The sequence below is a fragment of the Aptenodytes forsteri genome, unplaced genomic scaffold (genome assembly GCF_000699145.1).
Source record: "Aptenodytes forsteri isolate BGI_AS27 unplaced genomic scaffold, ASM69914v1 Scaffold255, whole genome shotgun sequence".
Classification (NCBI taxonomy): Eukaryota; Metazoa; Chordata; class Aves; order Sphenisciformes; family Spheniscidae; genus Aptenodytes; species Aptenodytes forsteri.
In genome coordinates this window covers 8,194,616-8,222,258 of record NW_008794888.1, presented here as the reverse complement: position 1 = coordinate 8,222,258, position 27,643 = coordinate 8,194,616, and the positions used below count along the sequence as shown (strand labels likewise).

General features: G+C 39.3%; 1 protein-coding gene across 1 annotated transcript in view; it reads right to left on the bottom strand.

The window, feature by feature from the left end:
• The window catches only part of EPB41L5 (erythrocyte membrane protein band 4.1 like 5), a 74,231-nt gene extending 47,139 nt beyond the window's left edge, over positions 1 to 27,092 (bottom strand). The window contains exons 1-11 of the mRNA XM_009274980.2: positions 26,912 to 27,092; positions 16,367 to 16,465; positions 13,439 to 13,444; positions 10,903 to 10,945; positions 9,407 to 9,485; positions 6,839 to 6,883; positions 6,464 to 6,516; positions 3,034 to 3,154; positions 2,537 to 2,624; positions 1,816 to 1,904; positions 223 to 292 (exon numbers count right to left, since the gene is read on the bottom strand). Of these exons, the coding sequence (XP_009273255.1) occupies positions 223 to 292; positions 1,816 to 1,904; positions 2,537 to 2,624; positions 3,034 to 3,154; positions 6,464 to 6,516; positions 6,839 to 6,883; positions 9,407 to 9,485; positions 10,903 to 10,945; positions 13,439 to 13,444; positions 16,367 to 16,465; positions 26,912 to 27,091 (873 nt within the window). The 5' untranslated portion in view covers position 27,092. The remainder of the gene's footprint in view (positions 1 to 222; positions 293 to 1,815; positions 1,905 to 2,536; positions 2,625 to 3,033; positions 3,155 to 6,463; positions 6,517 to 6,838; positions 6,884 to 9,406; positions 9,486 to 10,902; positions 10,946 to 13,438; positions 13,445 to 16,366; positions 16,466 to 26,911) is intronic.
• Positions 27,093 to 27,643: the final 551 nt, after the last annotated feature.

The window sequence follows — 27,643 nt, the reverse complement described above, 5'->3', positions numbered from 1 at the left end:
TAGTATTTCAGTTGTAGGGGGGGGGGGGGGGGGAAGTAATTGAGCCTATTTATTTTATACTTAAGTCCCTTCATTCCCCTTCTCCACCCAAGTCACAGTCAAAAATCTTGCAAGGCATCCACGTTAATTCTCAAAATCTCAATATAAAGAAAGAGATCAGGAGTATGTAAGCTAGTACTGTATAATCAAGACTGAGATGGAACTAAACAGATAGTTACCTACCTGTTCATCATCTTCAACAACAACCAGAGTGAGTTTGTTCTTCTTGAAGTCAAGCCTTGTTATCTTTGGCCTGCAAGATGAACAGAAAAAGCAGGTTACGTCTAACTCTCTTAGTAACTCACTGAGAGTTATGTTCGACATGCTGGTTCAAGCCTCTCTACCAAATTATTTTTCTCTGTGTTTGTGGGTGTTTTAAGTTCATGCAGTAGGGCTCGATTATACTGTGGATACCAATGTATCACTTCAAAATTTAACACTTAATTAGAAACCTTAAAGATAAGAAGTCAGCAACTTCTAAAGAGATAATTCTATCGGAACTTAAAATAATAATAGCTTGAACTGAAATCAAACTCCACCCAAATATTCCTGCTTGCCTACTCTTCCACAAGCCCACAAAACTGAACTCAGAAAGTCACAAAGGCAGGCCAAAATAATTCTGCTTTATTAAAGAAATGTAAATCACTGTACAGTGTATCACAGATCAATTCCTATGATGACTGTTTCAGAAAATCCCAGCCAAAGAGAACAATGTGAACATGACATGACATAAAAATGCAACCACTTTCCCCCCTCCCTGCTCACCAAAAAAATACACAGAATTGATGGTGGAGGGACAAGACACACAGATAACATTTCTGCTACAAAGTGAGTGTTTTTCTGAGAAGTTTATAGAATTGGACTGGGCTAACCCAAACTAACTATTCATATGATGAAATTTCACCTCATCGTCTGCCTGCTTATTCTTTGTATACAGTTTTGAAAGACTGGATGGTAATTACAGAATAAAGCACTTAAAAATCCATAAACGCTTGTGTACCCAGACCCAAATATGCTAGCTAGAAGGTTCTTCACCTTGTGTTTTATGCAATATAAAGCCCTGCAAAATTTCATTGGAATGCTTCTAAGAAACCGTGGGGTGTTATTCAGGTATATGACAGATAAAGAAGCACGTGTTCATAAAAAACTAAAGGAAGCCCTATATCCCCTGACTTTGGGGGGGGGGGGGGGGGGGGGTGAAGGGTGTTTGGGGTTGGTTGGTTGTTTGTTTTTAATTAGTCCTTACTGATGGGCAGAAAGGGACACTTCTGCCCTTTACTGGGCACAAAGAGACATTTTCCTAATGAAAAGCCTGCCTGGATGACACTGTATGTAAAAACTCCACTAGTACTATTGCTTCTGCCTCTTTTTCAACAGTAAGGTGTGATGCTTGGCTAGAACGCCTGAAGAAGCTTCATTTCACTGACTGGGTACATACTCTATTTCCAAAGCAATCTAGTGCAAAATACAACAACAAAAACACTATTAAAAAAAAAAACCCTAAAACCAAAACACATCCCAAAGTTATTCCATCTTTTACTTGCCTCTAAGCATGTTACACATATACAGCCTATTAACATATCAACCAAGAATGTTAAAAAAAGAAAGAATATTTTTGGACACCATGAAAACACTTGCAGGCTACAGAATATTTCTGCAGGTACCTAATACTCACAGTGCTCTCATATCCCAAACAAGTATTTTTTTTGGCTAGTGCAAAAGAACCAAAAGAGTAAAAATCTAAAATGGGTTTTAATGTACAATCAGAGAGCTTACCAGAAAAACAAACCAATCTTTGTGTCTCCTTCAAAGACAAGAACTCCTGTGGGTGTTAGTCCCAGGCTGTAATCATTGCCATCTCTTGCCTAATTGCCACAAAATAAAGATTATGTTCATTTTGGTGTTAGACCTTTTATCCCCATTACTCCAGTAATTAATGTAGCTTATTTGCCCAGTGTTACAGTTAAACACATATTTGCTTATTTTATACAACAAACCTCTTGTGTTTCAATGATTTTATGCAATGGACTTTTCTAGTTTGCAACCCTTCAATAAGTCTGAATAAAGTAGAAAATCAAAGTTTCTTGATTTGTCTGTGTAATAAGGACTTCCTTGTGCAGTTCTCTGCACTTCCTTCTCCACAGGAGATCTATTTTTACTTGTAGTTCTTCAGCTGGTAGCTGACTGGACCCCAGCCAATTTTAATTTAATTACTATGATTTTCACATAGCTCTTAGTCTAAATACAAACTGTAGTACATATTGCCACACCAATCACATAATTTAACACAGAGCAGATATACTTGGACTAAAGCTATACCTTCTAGAAATTTATACTATAAAGTGGAATGTTGATGCAAAGCCAGATCACTTGTTACACAGTTTAGATGAGTACAATATTTATTTTTTTCCCCCTCTCAAAGCAAATCCAGTGTTGAAATGTGGGACAAAGCTAACATCATCATTTCCAAAGGTCACCATGCTGTGGTTAAACATACCTTGACTATGTGCATGTCTACACCATACATTTCCAGCCACTTAGCTTTGTTTAAGTAGTTAGTTTCAGCCTGTGCTGGTGTTTGGCCCCTGAAATAAATTTTTTGCTGTTAGGTAGATGCCTGAAAAAGCACAGAAAGGAAAAACTGGTATATGAGGAAAGAGGAAAAGAAATTCCTGAAAGTTTGTGAAAAACCTAAAAGCTGCTGACACTTGTGACCTTGATGTTCATGAAAGCAAATTTTTCTAAGTTTTAATCTGAAACCGCTCCTGCAAAAATTATTGCATTTCAAAATTCTGTACCTCATCATTTTACTCAGACCTTTGAAAAGCTTAATTTTTCACATTATATCCTCTTACAAAATATGACAGAACCGTATTAGAATTATGTTTCTGAACAAGACAACAGAAGAAGTGTCAGCAGCATCTTTTTAATAAATTCTCTTCACAGAAAAATCAGTGCAAACAGCTCGTTAGCACACACTGGAAGATCTAGTACCTGCATTCCTTCCACTTCTCAAAAATGGCTAGTTCCATCTCTTCAGTCTGAGTGGGAACAAACCTGAACTCGGACACCAGTTCAGGGACATGTTCAGCAGGATCATAGTCTCCAAGTTCAGCTACAAAAGAACAGCATTGTCAAGCAATGTTCCAAATAAACACAGTGGATACTAACAGGAACTTTTGCATACTTTTCCAGTTAATCTAAAATACTAAATTTCTTTTTGTGTTCCTCCTCCTCCTCCAGTCCTCCCAATATTTGAATTGTCACCTTTTTTGACAGGGAAATTGTTGACACTGAACAACTGTATTGTCTGTGTTGGTTGCACAAAAGCTTTGCGTTAATTTTTACACAGTGCTATTGATACATTCCTTAACAAGCTTCCTATAAATGCAAGTTATCAACATCCTTGAAACTCACCTTTTTTCTTTCTTGCAGTTTTCAACATTTTTATCACTGAAGCCTCTACTGAGACAACAGCTGACTAAAGTTACAATGGAATTTTTCCTTAAATTATTAGAACAAAATCTCTTGAGATTTGTAAAAAGCAAAAACAGTTCTGACACTTCTCATAAAACTATTTGTCCGTTCTAAAAATCAGTTTCTGGGTTTATGGCTATAAATCCCCCTCTCCTACTAAAATTACTCTGTGTCAGGGCACAATCATGCAGCTGTTATTTGTCGCTCTCCTTTTCATCTAACAACATAATAAATGCCCTACTGGGTCAGTCAAATGGCTCATCTAGTCCACTGCTGCATGCTCAACAGGGGCAATAAGAGATGCTATTTAGAGAGCATACTGGAACATACTAGTCAATGGGTGTGCCACATCAAAAGCACAACCTCCTTTTTCCACAGATGCTAACAAGTCCAGCTTTTGAAGACTGATGTATGCCTAAAATGCTGAAACTCACAGTTAGAAACCTTTATAAAAATGTCCTGATTTTCAGAGTCACTAACTATTTGCTCTTCCCACTGATTTCAAGCAGCTTCTTAATGTTCACCTCATATCCAAAAAATTAGGAATAATTCTGTAACTTGGAACTTGGGTGTCTGATATAGGCCAATAATTGTACTGTCTGAAAAAAGAAACTACAGATGTTTGTATAAGAAAAAAATAGTGACATCTTTGGGAAGACCTGGAAAGGTCAAATAAATACGCACAGTATTCCACAGGTACAAAAACTACATACGATCTAAAAACCTGTTTCTTGGATTTCTGAACACTGCAAGCATAATAATAGTCTTTCCACCCCCTCCTTTTTCTTTTTTTTTTTAATGCTTCCTGAGGAAGTCTGTAGTTCTATAATAATTTCCTCCCACTAGAACGCCTGCCTCTGTTGAAAGGAATGCTGTCAAAGCCAGCTTAGGTTCCAGCTGATTTAAATAAAAGTACACAGCTGTCAGACAGTAAGATTAAAGCTCTGCTACAGGCCTCATTGTGAAGAGAGGAAAGAAAAGACAAGCACAAAAAGTAATGGATATATGGCCTAATTAGATCACTTTGTTTTTCCAAAAACTTATCCACTGAACCCATATCTTAAGGCTCTAACGATGCTAATATTTTTAACTATGGAATGTATTCTAACTGTTTTTCTTCCACACAAAAGAGAAGGTTAAAAAGGCAGATATCTTTACAGTTTAATCCCAACTCTCTATACCTACACATGATCAGGGCCATTAGTAGTTCCTGCCTGAAGAACAAAATGTGTTTTGGAAAATATCTCTAAGAGAAAGAATTTCAGTGACCTAGTCCTGTCAGCTAACTCCTGCAAAGTAAGTACAACAGTGCATTGGTTTATAAGATGAATGTTGTGTAGAGAATTTGTGCGGCACAAACGCATGGCACATCTCCAAATTCCCTCTTCATCAAAGAGGACTGTACAACAGCTTTACAGCAGAGGTTCTGGGTTTTTTTGTAGACTCATAAACTGGATTGAATAAGGGCATATAGCTATATCCTCCAATAAGGACTCAAAAGCCTACTCTGGCAGACATTTCTAAAATCTCAAGCCTCCCCTCTTTTTGCGAGTTCCCCTGCTTGAAACCACAGCAAACTTCACATTTGTTAAGATCACACCCTCATCCAAACAACAGAAGACATTGGCCATGAAGCTCAGTGATGTACAACCTATACAAGCAACTGAAGGTCAGGCCTTCAGGCCTTCTCTCTCAGAGAAGCCATGGATGCTGGAGTCTCAGCTGGAATCAAAAGTTAAAGACAACTCATTAATAAGAGTCTCAGATGACTCAAGCAGAGAGCTGTATAGCTGAAAACAAATATAGTATGTCATCTCTTTTGGCTGAAGAAGGATCTGAAATACCAACAAGTGCTGTTCAACCACAAATGCTCAAGTAAAAAAAGCATGAGAAATGGGGCACTAACATGTTTCTACAAATAAGCTGAAGTCAAAAGCTGGTGGTTTTTATATACAGGACTTTTCAACTGAGTGCAGAACCAAAATAGTTTTGTACCTGATTCATACAAGAAAGAAAACACATGGCAGAAACTACACGATGAAAAAAAGAAGTGAACTGTGTTACTACATCAAAGCAATTCAGGAAGACTGCAGACCTTGTATCTTGTGTGAAAGTGGACAGGTTTGCACACAAGCACCTGAGAAAACAAGTTTAGGGCAAAGCTGTTTATGTTTAGGACCTCCTTGTTCTGTTTCCTGAGGAATCGAGTAGTTTTCTATATATGCTCTCAGCAAAATTACAATCAAAAAGAGCTGTGTTTTACACTGGCTCACTAACATCTGGGCAGAACCTATTTCTGGATATAACAAATACAGACTAAAAGACGTAATAAGAGTCTACACAAAGCTGTTCATGCAACTTCATCCTTCCCCGCTGTCCTCGTTTCGGCTGGGATAGAGTTAATTTTCTTCCTAGTAGCTGGTACAGTGCTGTGCTTTGGATTTAGCATGAGAATAATGTTGATAACACACCGATGGTTTAGTTGTTGCTGAGTAGTGCTTACACTAGTCAAGGGCTTTTCAGCTTCCCATGCTCTACCGACTGAGAAGGCGGGAGGTGCACAAGAAGCCGGGAGGGGGCACAGCCAGGACAGCTGACCCAAACTGGCCAAAGGGACACTCCATACCGTGTGACGTCATGCTCAGTACATAAACTGGGGAAAGCTGGCCGGGGGGGCCGCTGCTCGGGGACTGGCTGGGCATCGGTTGGTGGGTGGTGAGCAGTTGCATTGTGCATCACTTCCTTTGTATATTCTTTTATTATTATTGTTATTACTATTTTATTTCAATTGTTAAACTGTTCTTATCTCAACCCACGAGTTTTCTCACTTCTACTCTTCTGATTCTCTCCCCCATCCCACCGGGGCGGGGGGAGAGTGAGTGAGCAGCTGTGTGGTGCTCGGTTGCCGGCTGAGGTTAAACCGTGACACCTGCTCATACCTACTCACCTTGCATGTTATAAGCTGCCAACTGGACGGCTGTGTCAAAAGGACATTCCAATCTGCCGTAAGAGAAATGCATTGTTAAAAGCTTAGCTGACACTATTTAACAGACAACTCATATACCTGATGGTGAGAAACTGCAAATGTTTGGGATAAGAAAGTGAAAAAGGATTAGTAGATTTTCAGCAAATTAACAAGAGATAAGCACTACGTTATTTAAGCATTCCTCTGCTGCTATTCATGCATAGAAAAGTCATATTTTAGAGAAAAAAAACATTACATTACTTAGCAAAACTTATTAATTGTCCAAATATAGTTTTAATAAATCCTATGCTAAACACAATGTAATTGTTTACAAGGCTGTTTATTGGGAATACTTACTTTCCACTAAGAATATCCAGTTTCAGCTGCAGAACAAATAAATACCTGTAGGATTAAATAAGAAATAAAAGTCATTAAAATTAATAGTTCTAATGTGTCACTCAGCCAACAGGAGGAAGTTAGAGCCTGACAAATAAAAACATTTTCTACTCTTTACATGGGTTTTCAAGACTGAAGAAACTGCATTGTGATCTTTCAAGGCTTTATCAGTTGGGTTTGTATGCTTTGCACACATTTCAAATGAAATAAACCCAAAACTAGAAATTGTCACAAGCTGAACTACAGTGCTGCATGAAAAAAGAAATAGGATACCTAAGTCAGTCTCATTTTTTACTTGGGCAAAGAACAACGTGCACCTTCCACATTTTCTTCATTATTCATAGACATATAGATCTCATAAGAGAATGAATATTTTAAAGTCTCTCAAAAATAAATGTTCCTAATATGGATTGCTTAGTTAAAATCTAACCCAGAAAGCTGACTGCAAAGTGACAAAAAGATAAACAGTAGGCTGCAGCCTTATCAACTTGATTACTCTTCAGAGCCAGTTTTCCTTCACTGCCTTGCTTATTCAGTACTCTTCTTGCTTAGAAATCGGGCAAGTATTGAATACAAAGCTCCTATCCGTTTGGTGTGCAACACCAATCCTTCTGATCCAATACCCACAGAGTGTAGCCCTCTTGCTCCATTACGGTACACAGCTTTCCTTTAACAAGAGAAGAAGTAGTCTCATCAACTAAAACGCTGTCATCCGCGATGGTATCCAGTTTGCATTCTGCTACAGATGAACAGAAGCCTTATGCACAAAGCCAACAACGATGCTTCTGTTTCAACACGTGCCTATGCCTCCTCAATACTCACATACTTCTCACACGAAAAGTACAGGCATTTTTCCCACAGGTCCCCTGGAAATCCACAAATTACTTTGCCAAACCATTTATTATCCAAAGCCTTTTGAACACTGGCCCCTACATGGGGAATAAATTTGTTTGGTACTGACCCTAGATATCAAAAGAATGAGCACAGGCCTCCAGTGTATAGTGGGTGTGACCAGTCCGTGCTTATCAGCCACATAACACTTGCAAACAATTCAAGCATACTTCCCATGCTTAGACTGTGTTATGTGACCTCTGACTGGTGGCATCTGATGGGAAGCTGGCCGAAAACGTGAGCAAGCTGCACCTGTGGAAGCTGAAAAGTGGCTCCAGCTGGGTGTCCTGCTGCACAAAGAAAAGGCAGAACCCTCAGAAAGCCCCTGCTAGTGACACTTATAACCCATAGCAGAGCTCCCCTTCCCACTGCTTCTTTAAGGCATAAAATTGTCTCAAGACAGAAGAAAGACTTGCTGCTCTCGTGTTCTGGGGGATTAGCTAAGCAGACAGACAGGGTTTAAAAGCCCTCAGGTTTCAGGTCTGCCCTGCTAAAACCTGTACAGCAAGGTCTGACTGGCAGAACTCAGTCAGGATGGATGAAAATGTTTCAGAGTGGTAGACACAGATGTAGGTCTAAATTTTGTCTATGGTCACTATTTTTAAAGACAGTTAAATGTTTATGCAGGAACATGAATGGGGAGGTAAAACATTCTTTCCAGATCGGCAGGAAAGCATTAAAGAAGAGCAGTTATAACATTACGTTACCACACGTAAGTATGAAGCTGCACAGGGTCCATATGGCTGTAAGGGGTAATGCTACTATAATCTTCCTGGTAGCACTCCTAGGGATTTGGCTAAAGTGCAGATCAAAGATCCACTCAGACAAACCTGAACAAACAAATGAACTTTATGCTCTTACAAATGGCTGAGGGTATGAAGCGTCTACAGCTATCAAGAAAACATAACAACTTTGTTTTCTCTCCAAAATGGATCATCAGCAGTGGTGACAACACTGCTAAACATTGCCTTTTACAACAAATTTATACTACTGACAGATGGTAGGTTGTGTTCTCCTTCAAAGCACCCCAAGTACGTCTCAGTCCAACATGAAATGCAGCATTATGAACAGATCTGAAATGCTTTACTCAAGAGAAACTGCTGTTCACCTGATGCTACAATCCTACACATATAGTACTGTCAACTCACATCTCAACATGGTAGTAAAATACTATTTTCCCTTTCCATAAACTCTGCAAAGACCACAGAAGTAATGAAACGTTAACCGAACTTATTTTTGCCAAAGAGAAGCTCTAACTTGCAATTCAACGCTTTTCTGCCTTAAGAAACACGATGACTGCATACAGTTGAAATTAAATGCAGCTTAAGAATAATAGAGGAATGATGTCTGTTCTCTTCAGTAAAAACCTCTGTCCATTGTGTATAAGCTACTCAGATCAGTTGCCAGAATTGCCTAATGAAAAATGGTGCATCAAGTAATACAGTAAATATATAGATCTCTTGATATTAAAGCTCATTTATTTCATGAGAGCTACATTAGAAACATTTACAAAAAACCAAGTAAGCAAGCAGCTCTAAGGAATTCTCCAAAACATCGTACAACTGTTTAAATAAATACCACAAAAACATTCTCCTGGCCTTATTTGGGTACCTCTCTCTCACACAAAATCCCTCTTACCTTGTTAGCTCTTCACGTAGATTGTTGGGCTCTGATGAGTAAAACTTTACACGAAAATGCAGACAATACGGTGGGCCAACTGCAAAGTAGAATTTGTTCAAGACAGCAGTAACAATTACTGGATGAGACATCTTATTTTTTTATTACACAGAATCACATCACAAAACTTGACTGAAATTGTCTCTGTCCTACCACAAGGTCTTAAGGCAGGAATTCCTTTGTGACAGGGAAATGCATGAAAAACATCAGGGTGAAAGGACACTTAAATATATGCACAAAATTGCTTTATATGTTACAAGTCAGTCCAACAGTCATATCACATTAAGTTGATTTGTCCTGCCAAGAGCACACAAATCTAGGTTAATCCCTATATTTAAGGACTCTATCCATCACCAAGAAAGCTGTGCATCTTGGCTCTGCAGTTGACCAAACCCCAGGCACTCTGTTGGTCTCTGTAACGCCTTCCCAGGGCTCTGGGAAATACCCACTGCTGACAACTCAGGCCCCTTTATTCCACAGAAGTGTAGACATATTTTAGGGGGATTTATCAGACCCTTCTGTGGAAGAATCATCTGTTCGGGAAACCAAAGAGTTAATTCAGCAAAAGGATGGATTAACAGTTCTTTAAAAATGTGCAGCGCTCTGCTGATTCTTGCATTTGACAGGAGGAATTTTCTCTCTCTCGGTGCTTCCAAAACCTCTGTTGTATTAACACAGCACCACAAATCCCTGAAGACTTCCCACAGCGCAGAGCAAGGAAGCTGCTAAACAAAAATCAGCTGATGTCAGAGCTTACCCAAGCACGCACTACTGAAACAACCAGGCCACATTAAACCCTTGTGCAGCAGGTAAGGACTTGGTGGACCAAACACAGATTTGGGCATTCAGGGCTGCCCCAAGGGATGGAGGCTCCAAGACAAAGTTTTCCTATAGTCAGGATAACGATCTATAACGCTTAAACGTCTTCAGCTGCCTTGACTCCATTTAAACTATAATTAATGAGCCTATAACATGTTTAATTAAGGTCATTAGACTAAAGTAATATGAGCTACAGAGGGAAGAGGTCATTAAACAATCAGCAGCACCATGCTGGGTTTCTGTCACCGGACCTTGTCACCCCTCACCCTTAATGCTACAGCAGAGTGAAAAAAGCAAAGGGTTGGATTCCCTACTGGTGTAAATCAGCCTACTGCTACAGCCATGATAAAGGTTTTGACCAAATATTCAACTTGCCTGTGAGTCCTAAGAGGCTGTACATGCTTTCCAGTGCCACTTCTTGGAGCTTTGTGCTCCAAGTTCCAATCCACAGTTTTTCACCTCCTGTTTTATCAAAGGCTTTAGAACAGTTCCTCAGGGGGTATCTACATGGTGCAATGAAGTGTTGTGCAAAGATAACAGAGTTATCCCCGGACTACCCCCCCCCCCCCCCCTCCAACTCTCTATGCCTCCTGTACATTCAATATGAGATCCCAAGAGAAAACGGAAAGGACACTTACTTTTAACTTGCTTTTTAATGCTTTTTGTGTTGTCCAACCAATGCTGAAAAATAAATTACTTTCATTGAATTATCGATAAGAAATCTCACAGAAAGAGCAAAAAAGGAAAAAAAGAAACTATTCGTTAGTGAAGACCATCTTGCAATAACAAGTAGTTTGTTAAAACAATCTAATCCAAATCTTTCACAATTCACAGCTCTCTCAGTGCTCATCAAAGATCCTTTCACTCAAAGTTTGTAACGCAAAATGTCAGTTTTGAACAACAGCAACATCCTGTAGTACCTTATTTAAAGCCAATCTTCAAGAAAGCATTATCTACTTTAAAAAAATTACTAAAATTTTCATCCTGTCCAAACAAATACTTAATTCACACATTAGTAGGTCAGCCAGTGACAATGTGCCAGAGGCATAAATCATAGCTGGAGACTCTGGCACTTAGCTGTGTGTGATGTTTACTTGGGGTGGAAGGGGAAAGACAAAATAAATATTGTTGGCTTTCAGGCATTTTCTTCAGATGACTCAAGTGTAGTAACAGCAAAGCTGTCTATGTCTGAACATAAGGGTCAGCTCTACCTAATTCTCCAAAATCTATTCACAGGTGACATTTTAGCAGCTGTCACATGGGAGGACAGAATTTACTGCCTCACCTACTAATGCTAATTATAGGCTATATAATAGACATGAAGCCAAAATAATGGCTTCACTTATAGTGAATACAAGAGCATGTGAAAAATATGCTACAGATGGCAGGTTGAGAGAAACATCTACATGTATCTGCTATGCTCCCTAAAATAATTGCATATGCTCCCACTGCTGAAGAGTTTATACCAGAAATTAAAGATAAAGCTGGAAAGCTAACATACACCTAGCGGTAGAGACCTACTTCCAAGTGCTGTGTGTAGTGAACAGCTCCCTCCTCCAAAGGAGGTGACTCAGTTAAACAGTAAACAGGGCACCCTATTCAACATAATTGCATTGACTCAATAGCCAGAGCAAACTACCTAGCACACCATGTCCTGCATGGTTCACAATGCCCAGGTAACACCACCTCATTTGATCAATCCCAAATGTCACCTTGCAACCAATACAGATGGAATTATATACTTAGCAACACTCTTTTTGTTAAACTATGTGCCACGAAGTTCACAGCAGGCCCCAAGGAGGACAGAGGAGCAACAGGGGTGTGAGAAAGAACCGGTATTTTCAGGTTGCAATGCCAAGTGCAAACACATTCCAGCAGCCCTGCCTTCTGCAGAGGGGGTGTAAAGTCAGCCTGTAATACAGCCAGGATATGCAGTGATTGATATATTAGCTGCAGATCACAACAACTGAACCACCTACTGCTGCTGTACACACAGCTGAAAATGCTCTCATTACCTATTAAAACAAAGTAGCTACAGAAAGCTATCTGAAATATATCTAATATATTTTTAAAATAAAGCAGGAAGCTTAAGGAAGAATGAAGCAAATATTTATGTCAACTTTGCTTACACTACCAGCGAAATGGAGTTGAGCAATTTTTTTTTTGTTTAAGAAAATGATATAATCTCTCTTCCTATTCCATAAACTCACTTGCTGTAGGAGACAATTTACTTACTCCTTCCTCCACCATAAAAATATACAAAATACCCACTTGGAGGCTTGCAGGTGATTTAGATACAAGAATGGCAGAGAGCGCCATTTCTAGGCTCCTGGACTGACTGTGCACGCCTGTTTCATCTCCCTCCTGTTTTCTCTCATCTCCTCCACATTCCATGGGAAGGCAACTGAGAGGCCCGCGACAGGCACTGATAGCGTTTTACTCTGCTCGGCTCTTACCACCGCTGCCTACAGGAGCTCCATCTGAATGGTAAGGGTGTGCATGGAAGAAGGGAAACAGAACTGCTTTTAAATGGAGGGGGGGGGGAAAAACAAACCAAAACAAACCCAAAACCAACACATGCATGGACACACACAGACATCAGGAAACTTAAGATTTATTCCAAGTGATTAAAATGGAATTCAAGTGGACCTGGCAAAAAGTTTACATTTTGATGACAGTTTGCTCAGCACAGTCTACTGCTGAAATCCAGAGATAAAGTTTGCTAAACAAAAAGCAATATGAACAACAGACTGCATAAAGTACTGATAGTCCTTACTAAAACAGTTTGCTGCTTCAGAAATTAAAAAAACCCACCAAAACCAAACCAAAACAAAAAACCCAAAATCCAGCAACATTTCAAGAAGGTAGGGTAAACGAGTTTTTTTTGTAAGACGGTGAAGCTAAAACTGGTCCCATACTTTATGGAATTAATGGGTGCATACTTAGTGCAATGCTATACAAATTATTTTCTGCATTAAGCACTACATTAGATAAAACTGCCAGAGTTAAACACCAATGTGTTGCACAATTCCATTAGGAAGAGCAAGTATTTGATGCTTGCAACCTGTATGATAGAATTAGAAATTTGCCACCTGTTAGATGTTCAATGCCTCCTTAGTAGAAACATCTCTCCAGCATTGCTAGAGGAAAAGCCAAATAGCCCAACAAGTTAACAGCTATCTTCATCTTTTGTGTCACTGGACATGCTGTGCTGTTCACTGTCAGCCTGAACCGAAGTTACTCAAATTAACAATAGCCTGCTCCCTTGGCTGCCAGACCAAGTCTGATATATGGTGGACAATCTTGCAAATAACTCCTTTTGCCATCTCCTGCCTCTTACTTTGCGACGGGGGGAATCTATTCCTAACCATCAGACTACCAATGAACACAAATCAGAATTCTTTCACTTCACTAACTGTTTCAAGAACTTCTTTAAAGAAGCTAGTATTTGAATCCTAAAATCCAAAATGTCAGGAAGAGTTTGTGTTATCAGGGTTCCCCCCACTCCCCAGTACATCATAAACTCAAACACCTAACTACTAATCACTTCAGCAGCTCAAAAGAATAAAAAAAAAAGCTATCCTTCAACTGTTCAAAATGAATCCATTGAAAACTTATTTGTAGTTAAAACAAGCGGGGAATTTCCCAATTTTTTACTTAACTACACATTGCTAGTTTGCCAGTGTGTTTATATCATAAGGTGCAACTAGCTAGTAAGGCAATATACTTAAACTGGTTAGCAGAAAGATTATCTCCTTCAGAGCCAGCAGACAATTCTGTCCACAGTAAGAGACTGGATTCTTACACTGCTTATTTAACAGGTCTCCTGAATAATCTTTGACAAGTCACTTGATTAGTCTCTTTGTTTCCAGCTGCAGATTGGGTTTCTGCTAGAATGTCCCAGCTCCTCTTTGCAAGAACAGCTGCCATCACAACAGTTCTTCCTTTCTCAAAGTGATTATCTCTGGCTGTTGTGTTCAGCTCTTTAGGCAAAATGCAATCTTTTCTGCTTCGTTATACAGAGTGTATCCTTAAAGTCCAGTTTAAACAGATTGTTATCTCTACTCTGCCTCTTTTCAGTCACACATAGTCAAGAAAAGGAAGCAAACTAAGTTTGAAATTGCTTGTATCTGGTAGATTGTGCAGTATCAAATACTCAATCAGGTGCTGTCTGGACTGGAAGTAACAATTTGCTGGACAAAAGCAAGCCATGAGCCATTGCTGAGACAGAAAAGATTAACTCTTATTTTCCTATTTCAAGATGAAATGACGTTATTTTCTAACAGAACAGTAAGAGAAAAAAGTTTACCATACAGATAGTTTCACCAGTTATAACTAATCCACTGTGAACTCTTATGAGATCCTAAAGCCACATGGAAATACTTCAGAAGCCACATGGCAGAAATTGAGTTAGGATACCCAAAACATACAGATTATTTTTTTTCCTGAAGCAAAAAGATAAATGCAATGGAGTCATTCACTATCAATACTCAACATCCTAGACTGCACATGCTTAACAAAGCTAACATGATTTTTATAAATATAAAATGGTATGCAATGGGCTGTTTTCTAATTTCTGCTGGTAGGAGGTATGCATGGTTCTGAATGACATCCCTCCGTTAGTGTGATGGTCTTTTTCTCCTTAGTGTTAAAAGTCTCTGTTCCGCAAGAGGTTTAAGATCACTTTCACCACTGGGAACTGCAGCCCAGCTGCAGCTAATCCCGCTAGCCATGAAGTTTGCTTCAGATGCTGAACACAAATTATTTTCTCCAAAGAGAATGTTCTCTACAATTACAAGCTAAGCATAAAACTCAATCGCATAATTTTGAAAAGAAGCCATCACGTTATAAGTGTGCTTTGGGGTGGATAACATCGTGTCCAAAGCTGTCTTTCAAAATCTTTCTTTCAAAGATTAGAGAGATTCAAAATCTTTTCTGTTCAAATCTTTCTTTCAAAGATTCAAGATTGGGGAGTTTTTTGCCATCGTACAAAGCTGTAACAATTAAGATGCCACCTTCAAATTGTTCTGGACATAGATCCTCACAGAAGTAAAGGAATATATGTCATTGCCTCCATTTTTTATGCTGACCTCAAACAATTCAGGTATTTAGCTCAGCAGCAACTGTCTGTGCTTCCACTGTGCCATCCTAATCATGAAATAATTCTGAAGTGGACTTGAAATACAGAAACAATTATGTCATACATCTAACAAGTAAGATTGACATAGACAGTATGAAAACTCAGATCTCATTCTACCTGGGGGTGTTGGGATAAGTGAACACAGGTTTAAGTTACAGAGATGCAGGACAGAGGTAAAAATCCACTCCTTGTCTAACGCCTCACTTAAGTTGCAGCTATCCTTGTGGACAGGATTAAGTACCTGGCCATAAGAAGTATCTATATAAAACTGCACAGCCCTCAAGTGAAAGAACTGCAGTTGCTTCTGACAAACAATGCTCTGCTGCTGTTTTCAAAAGCAGTCACATATTTACAAACACACAACAAACTTCACAAACTCAGGCTTGCAAGAACCCTCTACTCAAACTGTCTGGTACATACAAACACACCTATATCCTCCCAAAAATTTCTAGTTGCGGGTCTGAGTCACAACTGATTTGAGCAAATCAAAGGTATACCCCTCTTGCGAAGATTATTTCCCAAGCAGACATTAACATGATGACTTTTGCTGATGAGAAAGTTGATGGCATTGGTAAAGGAAAACTTTCTCCACTCTGTAGAACAACGAAGGGCCAAACACACACTCTAGTTTTGCCCCGTCCCCTCTGCATCAGCAGCATCAAGAATTTCTACATGGTGCACCAGGCTCTGGGGTCCTAGTGGACCAGCCTGCCTAATGACAACAGAAGGTGTGACAGGAACAAGCGAAAGACAAGAAAGGAAGAGACAACAGTGTTGTAATATGTTAGAGTGCTCGAGGTGGAATTAAACTTGGCGTCACTTAAACTAACACACCACAGAGCTTCTGCACAAAACTTAACTCAAAAAAGGCAGCCTTCTTATAGCATTTTTGTCAATATTAAGATTTCACTTTTAGACTGTTGCTTAAAAAAAAGAAAAAAAGCACTGCTACTCAACTCCACTTGTGCAGAATCCATGAACCTTAATCCAAAGTAGTCGCTTTCTATAAGGTCCAGATGATACATGATCTGTTCAAACAGGAGCTGGCCTTTGGCTTTTTTCTGAAAATATAAAAGGATTTAGTACTTAGCAGGTAGATTTATTGCCGCATCTACCTTCTTCTAGGCACGCTTTATATTGTAATTCCAAAAGTAAGAGAAGCCCAAAATTAAGCTTCTGAAAATATAATGTGGAATTTATTTTCTTCTCTCATATTTTTTGATCGCTGTTTTTCTTAAGGCAATTGTACATCCCACAAGAAGCACACATAATATCCTTAAAGGACTTGCATAACCTCCTTTTTGGAAAATGTCAGCATTGACTTGCACGACACAGAGTGTTAAAACATCATTTTATCAGTTGCCCCTTTTAGGCTTTCCTTACCCACCGAAGTTCAACAGAACTGGAAATACAGCTAGTACAAATGCAATAACTAATGTACTGGAAAATTTTCAGAGCAAAGTACAGCAAATTGCTTACAAATTTACTACTATACTAGGCAATTCACCAGTTTTGAAGCAGGTAGCAAAGCATATTGAATTAGGATATAGCATTCCATTAGCAAGTGCTTTTAACAACTGCCAGGAAACAGTCTGGGGCAAGCAACTTTAACAAATAGTACTTAGATAACACATTTACAAAAGTAAGTTCATAAAACTCACTTGTAGGTGCAAAAAGCTGCCGTATATGCTCATACATAATTTATGAAAAAACTTAGCTCTGGCCCCAAGTAAACATCATTTTTACAGTGATGATCTAAAAAATTGAACAGTTGTTTTTAAAGAGAAGGCATGTAAATAGCACTGGGCAGTTTCTACGCAAGATACATTTTCCATGCTATGAACTCCTTTATAGTAATACACTGAAAGAAAGCTTAACAGTAATATCTGAGATGCCTAAATGTAACAAAAATACATTAATAAATTAGTAGGTCAGAGTACAAGTCATGGTGTTGAAAAGAAATATTATTAAATGCAAAGAAATGCAGAAAGGATTTATGCTTACTCTGCAAGCAGTTTAAGGATTTCTCTATTACCATAATGCTATCATCTTGCAATCTTTCATCTTAATATTTATACATTCACAACTTGAGAAATGGGCTAACTTTCTAAGCATATTTTTCATAAGCTACTGACTAGCAGATTTAGTCCACCTCTCAAAATTCCAGGCCAGCCAGAATTCCTATTCTCAGAAATAATCTGGTTTAATCACCAATTAATATCTGTGTAAGTAAAGCAGCATGCATAATTTTTGCCACCTTCCTCTACCCTGATCTTCAAATATTTTATATTCAACTTTGCAATCATAATCATTGGTTTACTCGATGTGTTAGTTAAATCCAACATGACATTTCACAGCTCAAAGCAAAATCTCATAGAAGTCTGTAAACTGAACCTGCCTAAGCAAGTTCTCTCACAGTTATTTATTTCCAAGTATCGGGGGAGGTAGGGGGAACGGTAGGCAATTAGACCAGCAGGCAACTTCACATACACACAGCACCTACAAAACGTTGTATAATGAAAATGCTGAGATGTCGACCTCATCAAACTCGTTCAGGGCAAGTTTTTTCAGCTGACTTCAAGAAAAAGTACTTCTCAGGCAATAGCAGATTTATTAAGCACCAGAAAGACTCTCCTAACAGAAGCCTTAAGGCAAATCGCCTACATATAAACCCACACATTTCTTCCACTATTTGAGTCTGTAGCCTCTTTCTTGAAAGAGCAAGGCATTGAACTGTTGATAATTTCTCTCAGCACAGGATCTCTTCTGCTTCAACCGGAAGCTATACTAATACAAATGAAATCAATTCAGCATTCACAACAGCAAAACTAGAAAAATGTTTTATTTTGCATGAAGCTTTCTGCACCTGCTCTAAAACTAGAGGAAAATCTCCCCTTATTGGGCAGAACATTTAGATCCTTCTCAATTCCTCAGTAAGTCATCTCTTAAAACTGTAATTAACCAGTTATCTCAGCCAAATTCCCTCCCGGGGACAGGCACTTTAACTCGAGCCTGGAATTACTACATGTACTATTCTCAGACTACCAACAACCAAAACTTATTATTGTTCAAAATTCTGCAGCGTCAAATTAGTTTCAGAGCGTGTTCGCCATTCTGGTAATCTCAGCAAAGGACTCAAAGATCAAGTGAACCCAGAATGACTAAAGTGGGAGAAAGTCCCTGAAGAATAGCATTGGAGCAGCTGTGGAATGCTTTTCAGGGCTGCTGGTTGTTTTCTGACTTAAATCACGAAGGCTGTCAACGTGGAATTAATTATGCAGTACTTTGCATATGACTTAAACCATCAGTAGCTGTATTTGGTGTGAGTCAGCAAAAGTTTCACACGTGCTTTAATGTTAAATTCAAATTCCTTCCTAAGGCCTTACTAAAGTCCTTCCTCCTTATATTTAAACAAACAGCAACCAAAAATATTATTGCGTTGTAACCGGTCAATTTTTATGAATCAAAATTAATTTCTTTGTATTCAATGAAACTGCGATCTCAAGTGATCAGGAAAGTGATCTGAAGAAAGACATAGCAAAGATACACTTTCATTACATTTTTCAGGTGAAAAATTACCCTAACTTTCTAATGGCAACATTCAATTTAAATGACATTTTTATCCTGCTGCTACCCCATGCTTCCCCACCCCCCCCTTTCTTTTCCTTGCAGCAGAGCTCAGGTTACTCTCAAAGTACAAATATTTTCAAGCTGCTTAATGGTTACCGATGAATTATTAACGACTCCACACTCACAAGCAGTCCAGCCAGTGGCTGGACCTCCCTTCAGGGCACAAATTAAACTCATGGGTTTGTAATTCTGTAAAACCTGACTACTTGATTTACACAGTTTGCTATACTCTGTAGGAAGTAACAGCAAACATCTCACAGCAGGAGAATCAACAACTGAACTGGGAAACTTAAATAAAATATACCATTTATATAGGGCTGGTCATCTAGTGGTTTTGCCACACTTTGGAATGAGATAAAAGCATCTTTTGATCGCTTGGGCATGAATCATGCCCCCCCCCCCAAATGGAAGGGATGCTCCCAACTACATCCTAATGACATTTCATGTTGCTCCTAATAACTGCAATTGGTGGCTGAGTAGGTGTTACAAAGGCTGGACTTAACCCTGGCAGCTCAGCAGCAAGGCTGGGCAAAGCCAACTCTGGCGTTCACCTCGGCAGGCTGGTTTGTCCCTTCATGGCCGGGATAAGGTGATACGGAGACATTCACCTTGGCTCAGGCATCTCAGTCACTGCCTAAAACTTAGAAAGGCAGCGTTTATATACCCTCTTCTCATGGTCTCAGAGGTAAAGGTTATTTCATGGACACGCATTCAAGAGCATAAGCCAGCAGCTCAGTGCTCCACAACTTGCCTGTCTGATGTAAAAACCATTTTCAGTTCTAGCAGCAGTCAGTACAGACCGGCGCTGGTGAAGCCACACCGGCTTACAACAGCTGGGGATGAGACCTTTGTGCTGGGCAGGCACCAGCTGAATGGCTCACTTTTTAAGGTTTTTATCAGGTTTTTAATCACAGTGAAGTACTTCAAACTTCCAAAACATGAAAAAAATAAAACGAAAACCAAAAAGCCCACCTAATGAATTTACTAACTAAAATGCTTATGAGGAAAGGATTTTTCTCCTCTTTATTTCTTTTCTTTGTGAAGAAAAGGAGGTCCCTATGTAAGATGAACTCTGAAAAAAAAAGCTTAATAGGCTTTACCTTCATGGGACTTACTATCCCTTGTGTCTTTGCAGCTGTACTTTTCTGTCAGAAGATTTCTTCAAATGATTATGTTAATATTGCTTATTAACAATAACTAACCGTAGCTATTGCCTTCAGCAACTACTGAAGGGCAAAAACCTCCCTTCCTGGTTTTTGTCAACTCATTAGGAGGTTTACCATTCGTATTCATACCAGTTTCCTCAGAAAGACCCCATTTACCCCTCAGAGAAGCTAGGGACCCCTACTCAGGATTTACAGCCACCCAGTTGCTAGGATGTCACCTATGCACGTCTGCAGACCATGGCAGTGCGGGAGCAGGAGATGAGCCTGTCCATTTTTTTATTAAGTTAATCCCCCTTCTCCCAAATGACGTTTCAAAAAAATAAGCCATGAGAAAGCTCCAACAGTGAGCTTTAAAGGAAAAAGTTTTCATCTCAATATCATGAAAACAGTATCTATAGTTAATACCATTAAGGTTTGCTGGAGAACTGGAGGGTTAAAACCCCTTATCTTTACAAAGGCAGAGTTAGAAGTACGCATTATTTGTATCACCCTCATCTTACAGCTTTAAGTACTGACCTACAAATGGAGTTGCTCCTCTCCTCAAGCTCCAAGCATCAGTCTTTCAAATAACTTTTCCAAACTCCCCAGTCAATTTTCTCCTTCATCTAAAGATGCCACTGGCAGCAAAGCACCAGTTCTGCTTCCCTCTCTGGTTTATCCCCAGCCTTTAACAACATGCACCATATATTCTTGTACTAAGTAAAAAGCCCTGCAGGCTGGAACAATGCAGAGAATAATTTCTATCTCCAGAGACAGAGCTTATCAATTCTTCCATTTACTCAATCTCTCCCAAACATAGGAAGATAAACATTCGGGATTAAACGTTTTGTTCTGTTATTCTCTGGAGAAAGAAAAAGGCATTTCAATACCCATTATAACGGTATGTTTAATAGAATGCTATATAGAAAGATTTTAATGTACTGTGCTCAGGCTTATTGACCCTACACACAAAAAGATAAAGATTCAAAACATTCATACTTATCAGTTTGTTTTGCCAGAAGTCTCTTATTTTTCCTCTCCCAGAAAGTTTTTATCTTCTAGTTACACATTTGATTTAATCCATTTCTGAATCTATCTCCTAGTGTTCTTTCTGATACAGAATATATCCAAACTGCTTGTCCAGGATTAAGGTTTAGAGATTAAATATCTCCCCCCAATATATTCTCGAACATTTCAGTTTTACTTGGTGTTCCACCTGCAGGCTTCTCAGGAGCAGTCTGGTTAAGAGCATATGAGAGTCTGTCTTTGACTGAGCTCTTTACAGGGGTGGTTCAGTGGGAAAGCAGGCCTTCAGACAAAATTCACTGTTATGCTGTGAGTTAGGAATGCTAAACCTTCAGGCAACTAAACCAGCCTGCAGCACCATCCCCAGAAGCACTTGGCAGTACACTGCAGGCCAAACAAATTACTCTGATAGCAGCCGCAGCTTGCTTCCAGCTGCTCCCTTCCTCCCTTTCCAACGTCGCCAGGGCATCGTGCATCGAAGCAAGCCTGAAATGCTCACCTGCCATTAACCCAAAATGACTGGACTCCCAGCACGACTCAGTACAGCCAGTCTGTGATTCTGCTGCTGCTCAGAAGTGCTGAGCATGTACTGTATGTCTTACACTCAATCTCAATATGCATTTAAATCTGGCACCCCAGGAAGCACTTGATCAACCTGCACTACAGCTGGGCCCCCTTCCACCACGCAGACAGCACCTCTGCTTCGTAACACTCAGCCCAGGATTGATTTTTCCAGTTTCAGTCCCCTAAAGGTCTTTCAGTAGTTTAAGCAAATAGTCAAAAGCATTTCAATAGTTTAAGACAAAAACCACATGGGGAAAAAGTTTTAATCCAAAACTTTATACTCTTAACACAAACACACACAAGCAAATCTTTATTTACTCATTACTTTTGTCTACTTAGTTTTATTTTTGAAAATTTAAAAGCCAGCCTTGAACACTAAGATTATTCATTTTATTTGAAGACTGATTTTCCAACATTTTTAGCATTACTACATTTTCTTTTTAATCAGCACCTGTGCCACAGACAGCATTCTGTATTTCATATTTACAGCTACAAATATTCAGCAAGTAGCCACAAATATTCTACAAGCTTGTAAAAAACAAAAAACCAGAGTGGATTACTGAGTAAAAACAACTATAACAATACATCTCTGATCTTGTAGTCGGATCAACACAGATCATCTCCCTCCACACAAAAAGCCATCAGCACTCGTTAACAGTTTCTGGCATTCCAGATAGATTTCTTCATTTTGTTTAAAATAATCACTACAAATACAGTCCTTTTTAATCTTATTTTGTAAGCATTACTCCAAAACTGTAAACAGCTTAGCTAATTCCTGCTATTCCAAAGAGCTCTTGGACTGGTTTATATAAGACCTTGTTTTAATGATACTTCATTATAGTAAGGATAAAAACAGCTCATTTTGCAATCTCCATACTAAATTTCATGCATGCATAAGTAAGGAATATTCTAAGACGAAAAACTACTCAGAGAGCATCCACTCTTGTAATTTGCGTCTTTCACCCTATACCACTAGGAAGCTTTTGCCTAAAACTTAGGTTGCGCGTACAGAAACTGGAATACAATTAACGCCCTATTATCCATGAGAAGATTATATAAATTGTGAGCTAAGCAGGGTCAGGGTTTTTTTACCAAAACAACCCTGGCTTCCACAAAGTACAGTGCTGCTTCTATAAGACCCCATACTTACTGTCTGTTGCTATTGTAAGGCTGACCTTGTTCTCCCACAGAAAGCTATCCACAAATTTTAAGAAAAGGTGCATATTCCAAGTGTATCCCTGTAATATAATTTACATTATTTGTCTTACCATTTTTCCCCTTTATCTAGGTTATCTTTTCCTTCTCCCAATTATTACTCTGAATAGCACAGAATTGACTATCTCTAGAACAAATGCTCAATTTTTAGCTCTTGATTTAAAAATCCTCTGGAGCCCTCCAGTAATCAAACCAGCACTTTATCTGAAATTCTTGACAAACATTTTTGTTCACAAGTATTTCATAAGCTGTTGGTGACTCCAATTAAAAACAGCTTTCAGGGAAAACACTGCTATGACGCCCTCCTGATCCCCAACCTGTCTTTCCCCACAAACCATGACCACCAAAAGAGCCAGTATTCCAGCTGTTGAGGGGTTCCCTTGGGAGCCCAGATTGGTATGACTGAGCTGCTGGAGTCTTCAGGTACTAAACTGGGTCTGTTCATGGCTTTTGAGCTTTTGGGAATTCCAGAGGTACGGGGGGGGAAGATGGAGTTTAGTTTCGCATGGGAACAGGATTAAAAGTAAGATAGGGGATGTCAGCAAATCAGAGTTCTTGTCCTCTCACCGCTCATACCACTAAGCAAACACTCTACCCATGGATCTTAAACAATTAGAAGAAAAAGCAACCCAACTTTTGCCTGAAGTTGAACTCGAGGTAAGTAAACAGTAAAATAGTGTGTATGACGAACATCAACAGCAGCACAGTTAACAGACATGATATATTCTATAAAAACTTTTCATAGATAAAAAACCAGTAACCAGCTTCTCAGTGTTTCACTAAGCACATGATAAGTCTGTCAAAATCACTGAATGCATTTGGACAAACATAAAACTTCAAAAAAAGTGGTAATAGACAAGGAAAACTACCAGGTCAGAACACAACTTTAGAATCGGAGATGAAGACTGAGGAACCTTTCATCTGCCCCAAAAGAACACTGATAAATCGCATGAAGTTCATGCCTCCCATTTTGAACACACCAAAGTGACCGTAAATAGTATACGTAACACTGATATTCTTCAGTCATTGACATAGCTACAAAATAAGTAGATTCTTAAAAACAATCCAGTCTATGTACTGCGTAGGACCGTAGCTTTGATGAACGGTTCAAGTCAGGCACTTTTGTAATTAAAAACAACAGAAGAAATAGAAAAGCAGATAGATTAAGTGGCTTGACAGACACCATAGATAACATCAGTGGACAAAAAGCAGAGTTACTGCTCAAATCCTGGCTCTGTGTTTAATAAATTAATCTCAACTGTATCATTTACAACACGTCCCTTCTGTCTCATTGTCAATATTCATAAAAATATCCACCTTTGCTGCTTAAAAAGACTGTGAAACTTGTTTGGCTTACATAGTACTGTTCCCTGTGGTGGTTCCCCCCCCCCCTTTTCTTTTTTTAATTTAAATGGAAATTCAGCAATCTCAGATTCAAGTACATGAACAACTGTAACTCCAGAATACTCTTCTTTCAGTAGCAAATTCACTGTAAGGGTATAGCTCAACAAGCATAAGCCTGATACTGCCTCTAAATGCTTCTTCACCACATTTGGGGAGGCACATGGGGAACCAGATTGGAGAATCGCTCCAGCTGGGAACTAACATGACAAAATTATACCAATTATTTTCAGCTACAGCATTTTCTTGACCTAGCTTACTGCCTGGCTGCCAAAAAATGTTTCTTCTGCCAAGGGGTATGTGAAAACAAGGACAAATGCAATAATGAAAGCAAGATCTTTTCTTCCTACAAAAATACTTTACAGTATTTACGTAGCCATGGATTAAAAAAGGTATGGCATTCATTCCTGCCAAGACAACTCTTTCTCGGGCCGTGAACTAACCTGTTTGCTAAGTGATTCAGTCTTAAGAAACACTTTCTGTTATTTATTTTTTTTTAATAAAACAATTTCACAGAACTTAGGTAGACAATGGGACTATGCACAACTGAACTGGCAGACCCGAGGGCACCTCTTTGAGATAACAGGAGTTCATTTTAAACCAAATCTACTGCCAACAAAGTAACAGAACCAGTCTTGGAAAAGGTGTTAGCTCAAAGAGGACAAAGATTCTCAAGGAATTTTTTTGTAAAAGACAAAAAATCTCTGTATATATACACACATGTATTCTTAATTTAGCTTTAGATCTTAGAAAGCAATGTTGTTTTGCCAGGATTTTGTACCCTCCACTTCATCCCCTGTCTCCCCCACAGGGAGACTTCTTTAAGAGTCAACCCTAAAATACGAATGATGCAAGTGGAGACACAAGAACAAACACATTAAGGAGTCTGAAATGAAACATTTAATCTACTTTTAATTTATTGTATTTTAATCACCAAAAGCACTGTCAGCCACTGACGATGCACTGTAATTACTGCATCTAGCTATGCTGATTTAGCATATTTGTTTACTGTTACTCATAACTTAGATGTCCACAGACAAGGCTTTATATTGGCTTATAAAGAAAAAAGGCAAGAGTGAAAAAAATTTCCTGTAGAAATAAATAGTTACTACTGCACCCTGATCTAAGTTTTACAGTCCAGATGGCAGGTCATGACACCTCTTCAGGTTCAATTTATGCTCCTCAAAGCCTTAGAAATGTTGTTAGAGGCGCCAGGAATTTGCCTACAGAGCCAACTCCAGCTCCAAAGATTACTGCTCTGGTTATGTGGAGACACCAATTTAAACTTGAGTACTTTTTAAGTGTAACTCTTGCTATAAAGTGTTTGTGGGCATTCCTGGCCTCAAATCAAACATCCTAGGCACTAAGCAGCACTGGATATGTTCATTACATTGTTTCAGAGATGCACAAATTAGTTTTACTGCCCTCTATAAACGCCTATCTATGTAGTCATTTCGCAAATAAAGATGCCAAACTGCTTCTTCAACTCTAGATTACTTAGGGTTCTGGATATTACAGGAGTTATTTCCACTCACTATGTCAACATACCACGCAATACTCTGACAAGTTGAGCCTTCCTCAGGCTACCTAACATTATAAACACTCTAGAACTGTGCTTAAAATAAGAAAGGGAGGAAAGAAAAGCCATTTCAAGAATGGCTGCTCCGCACGCTCTTTCTAGCCAGCAGTTCCAATGTCAGCGCAACTGTTACTGCAGCCAAAACCCTATGGAACTAATCAGAAGGTCTCACAGACCCACAGCTTCCTAACTCAGCTATGTGAGCTCAAAACACGTCACTAACAACTATAACACACGGTAATGGAAAAACAAGAGCACATCACTTCTATTGCTACTGTTCATCCTGTTGGCTAAAAACAGGTATATAATTAAGCAGAGCAGAACAGACACGTGTATATTAAGGGAGCTTTAGAAATGTAAAACAGTGGCTAACACCTCACTCCCAGTAAAGCACTATGCTATGAGACAATCCCTGCTATATAATCTGCCCTGAGGAGGGGAAGGAAGTAGAAACCTTCTCTTTCCCTCCCCTCTCAAGTTAGCGTTAAAAACTGCATCCGTCTCTGACACAAAATCAAAACAAACAAAACCCACGCAGGAATTACTCCTAGCACTTCCGCTTATCCCTCCTCTTCAACAGAGTTACACCAAGAGATTTACCTTCCTTCTCAAGATGCACACATAGCTCACTGAAAAGCAAATCCAATTCATCCGAAACGTTACCCTAAGTTAAGCCTTAGCAAAACAATTAGATAAACACGCTAGAAAGCATTCAATGTACAAGGTATAAGGCACAACTTCTAACAAAACACTCTAGTTTCAGTGAATAACAAAATTAATTATTCTTTCAGTACCTTTTTATGACCAGTAACTTAGCGGACGTCAAGTCACAGGATCAGTCGCTATGACAAATAGATACGCCTTAACCCAACTTGTGAAGAGCAAGAAGCACAATCGGATTGACACAAGCCAACACTATTGAAAAAGCAAACTTGCATCACTCGTACCGGTAAGTCCACGCTGACATCTGTTCCATCCAGCAGCGCCACTCGGCAAGTAATGATGGATTTTGCATCCCCAGCTGCAGGGATGTGGGTTGCAGCTCTTTGGGCCTCTCTTAGCCGTTCTTTCTCCGCATGCTTACGCATAGACCGCCGTCCAAGGGTTCGACGGAAAAAGCTCAGCATCTTTGCTACGAAATCCAAGACAGAAAAAGAACATGTTAATGTCAGTTTTTCACAGAAAAAAGAGACATAATAGCCTGCATTTAAAGTTCTTCGAAAATGCCAGACTTTGATAAAGAACTGTTAAGAGAATCAAACGGCTGTTTCACTTCTTTGGATTTAAATACCCACAGTCTTTGGCTACTCTGAAAAAACCTCAGCTCAAACCTTGGATGGTAGTTGGGGTGATTTTTGGGACAATCTGGAAGTACGTTAGGGAAAAAACAGCGATTGTGTAGATTTCATACAATTAATCACAATCTTTCATTAATACAAATGCTGCTGCACTCTTCAACGAGATGGTGATGTTCTCTCAAAGCTGGAGAGCAACTAAGAACTACCTACCACCAGCTATCTTCTTGGCTGACATACTCCCATCTCTCCCATCGGAAAAAAGTTATAAACGACTCTTCCCGCCCCAGAACTTGGCTTACAGACCGGGGACTTTGGTGTCGAGCCTCTCGAGGAAAGGCTCTGCACAGACAGGCAGGCGAGCGCCTTTTGGGCACGGCGGTT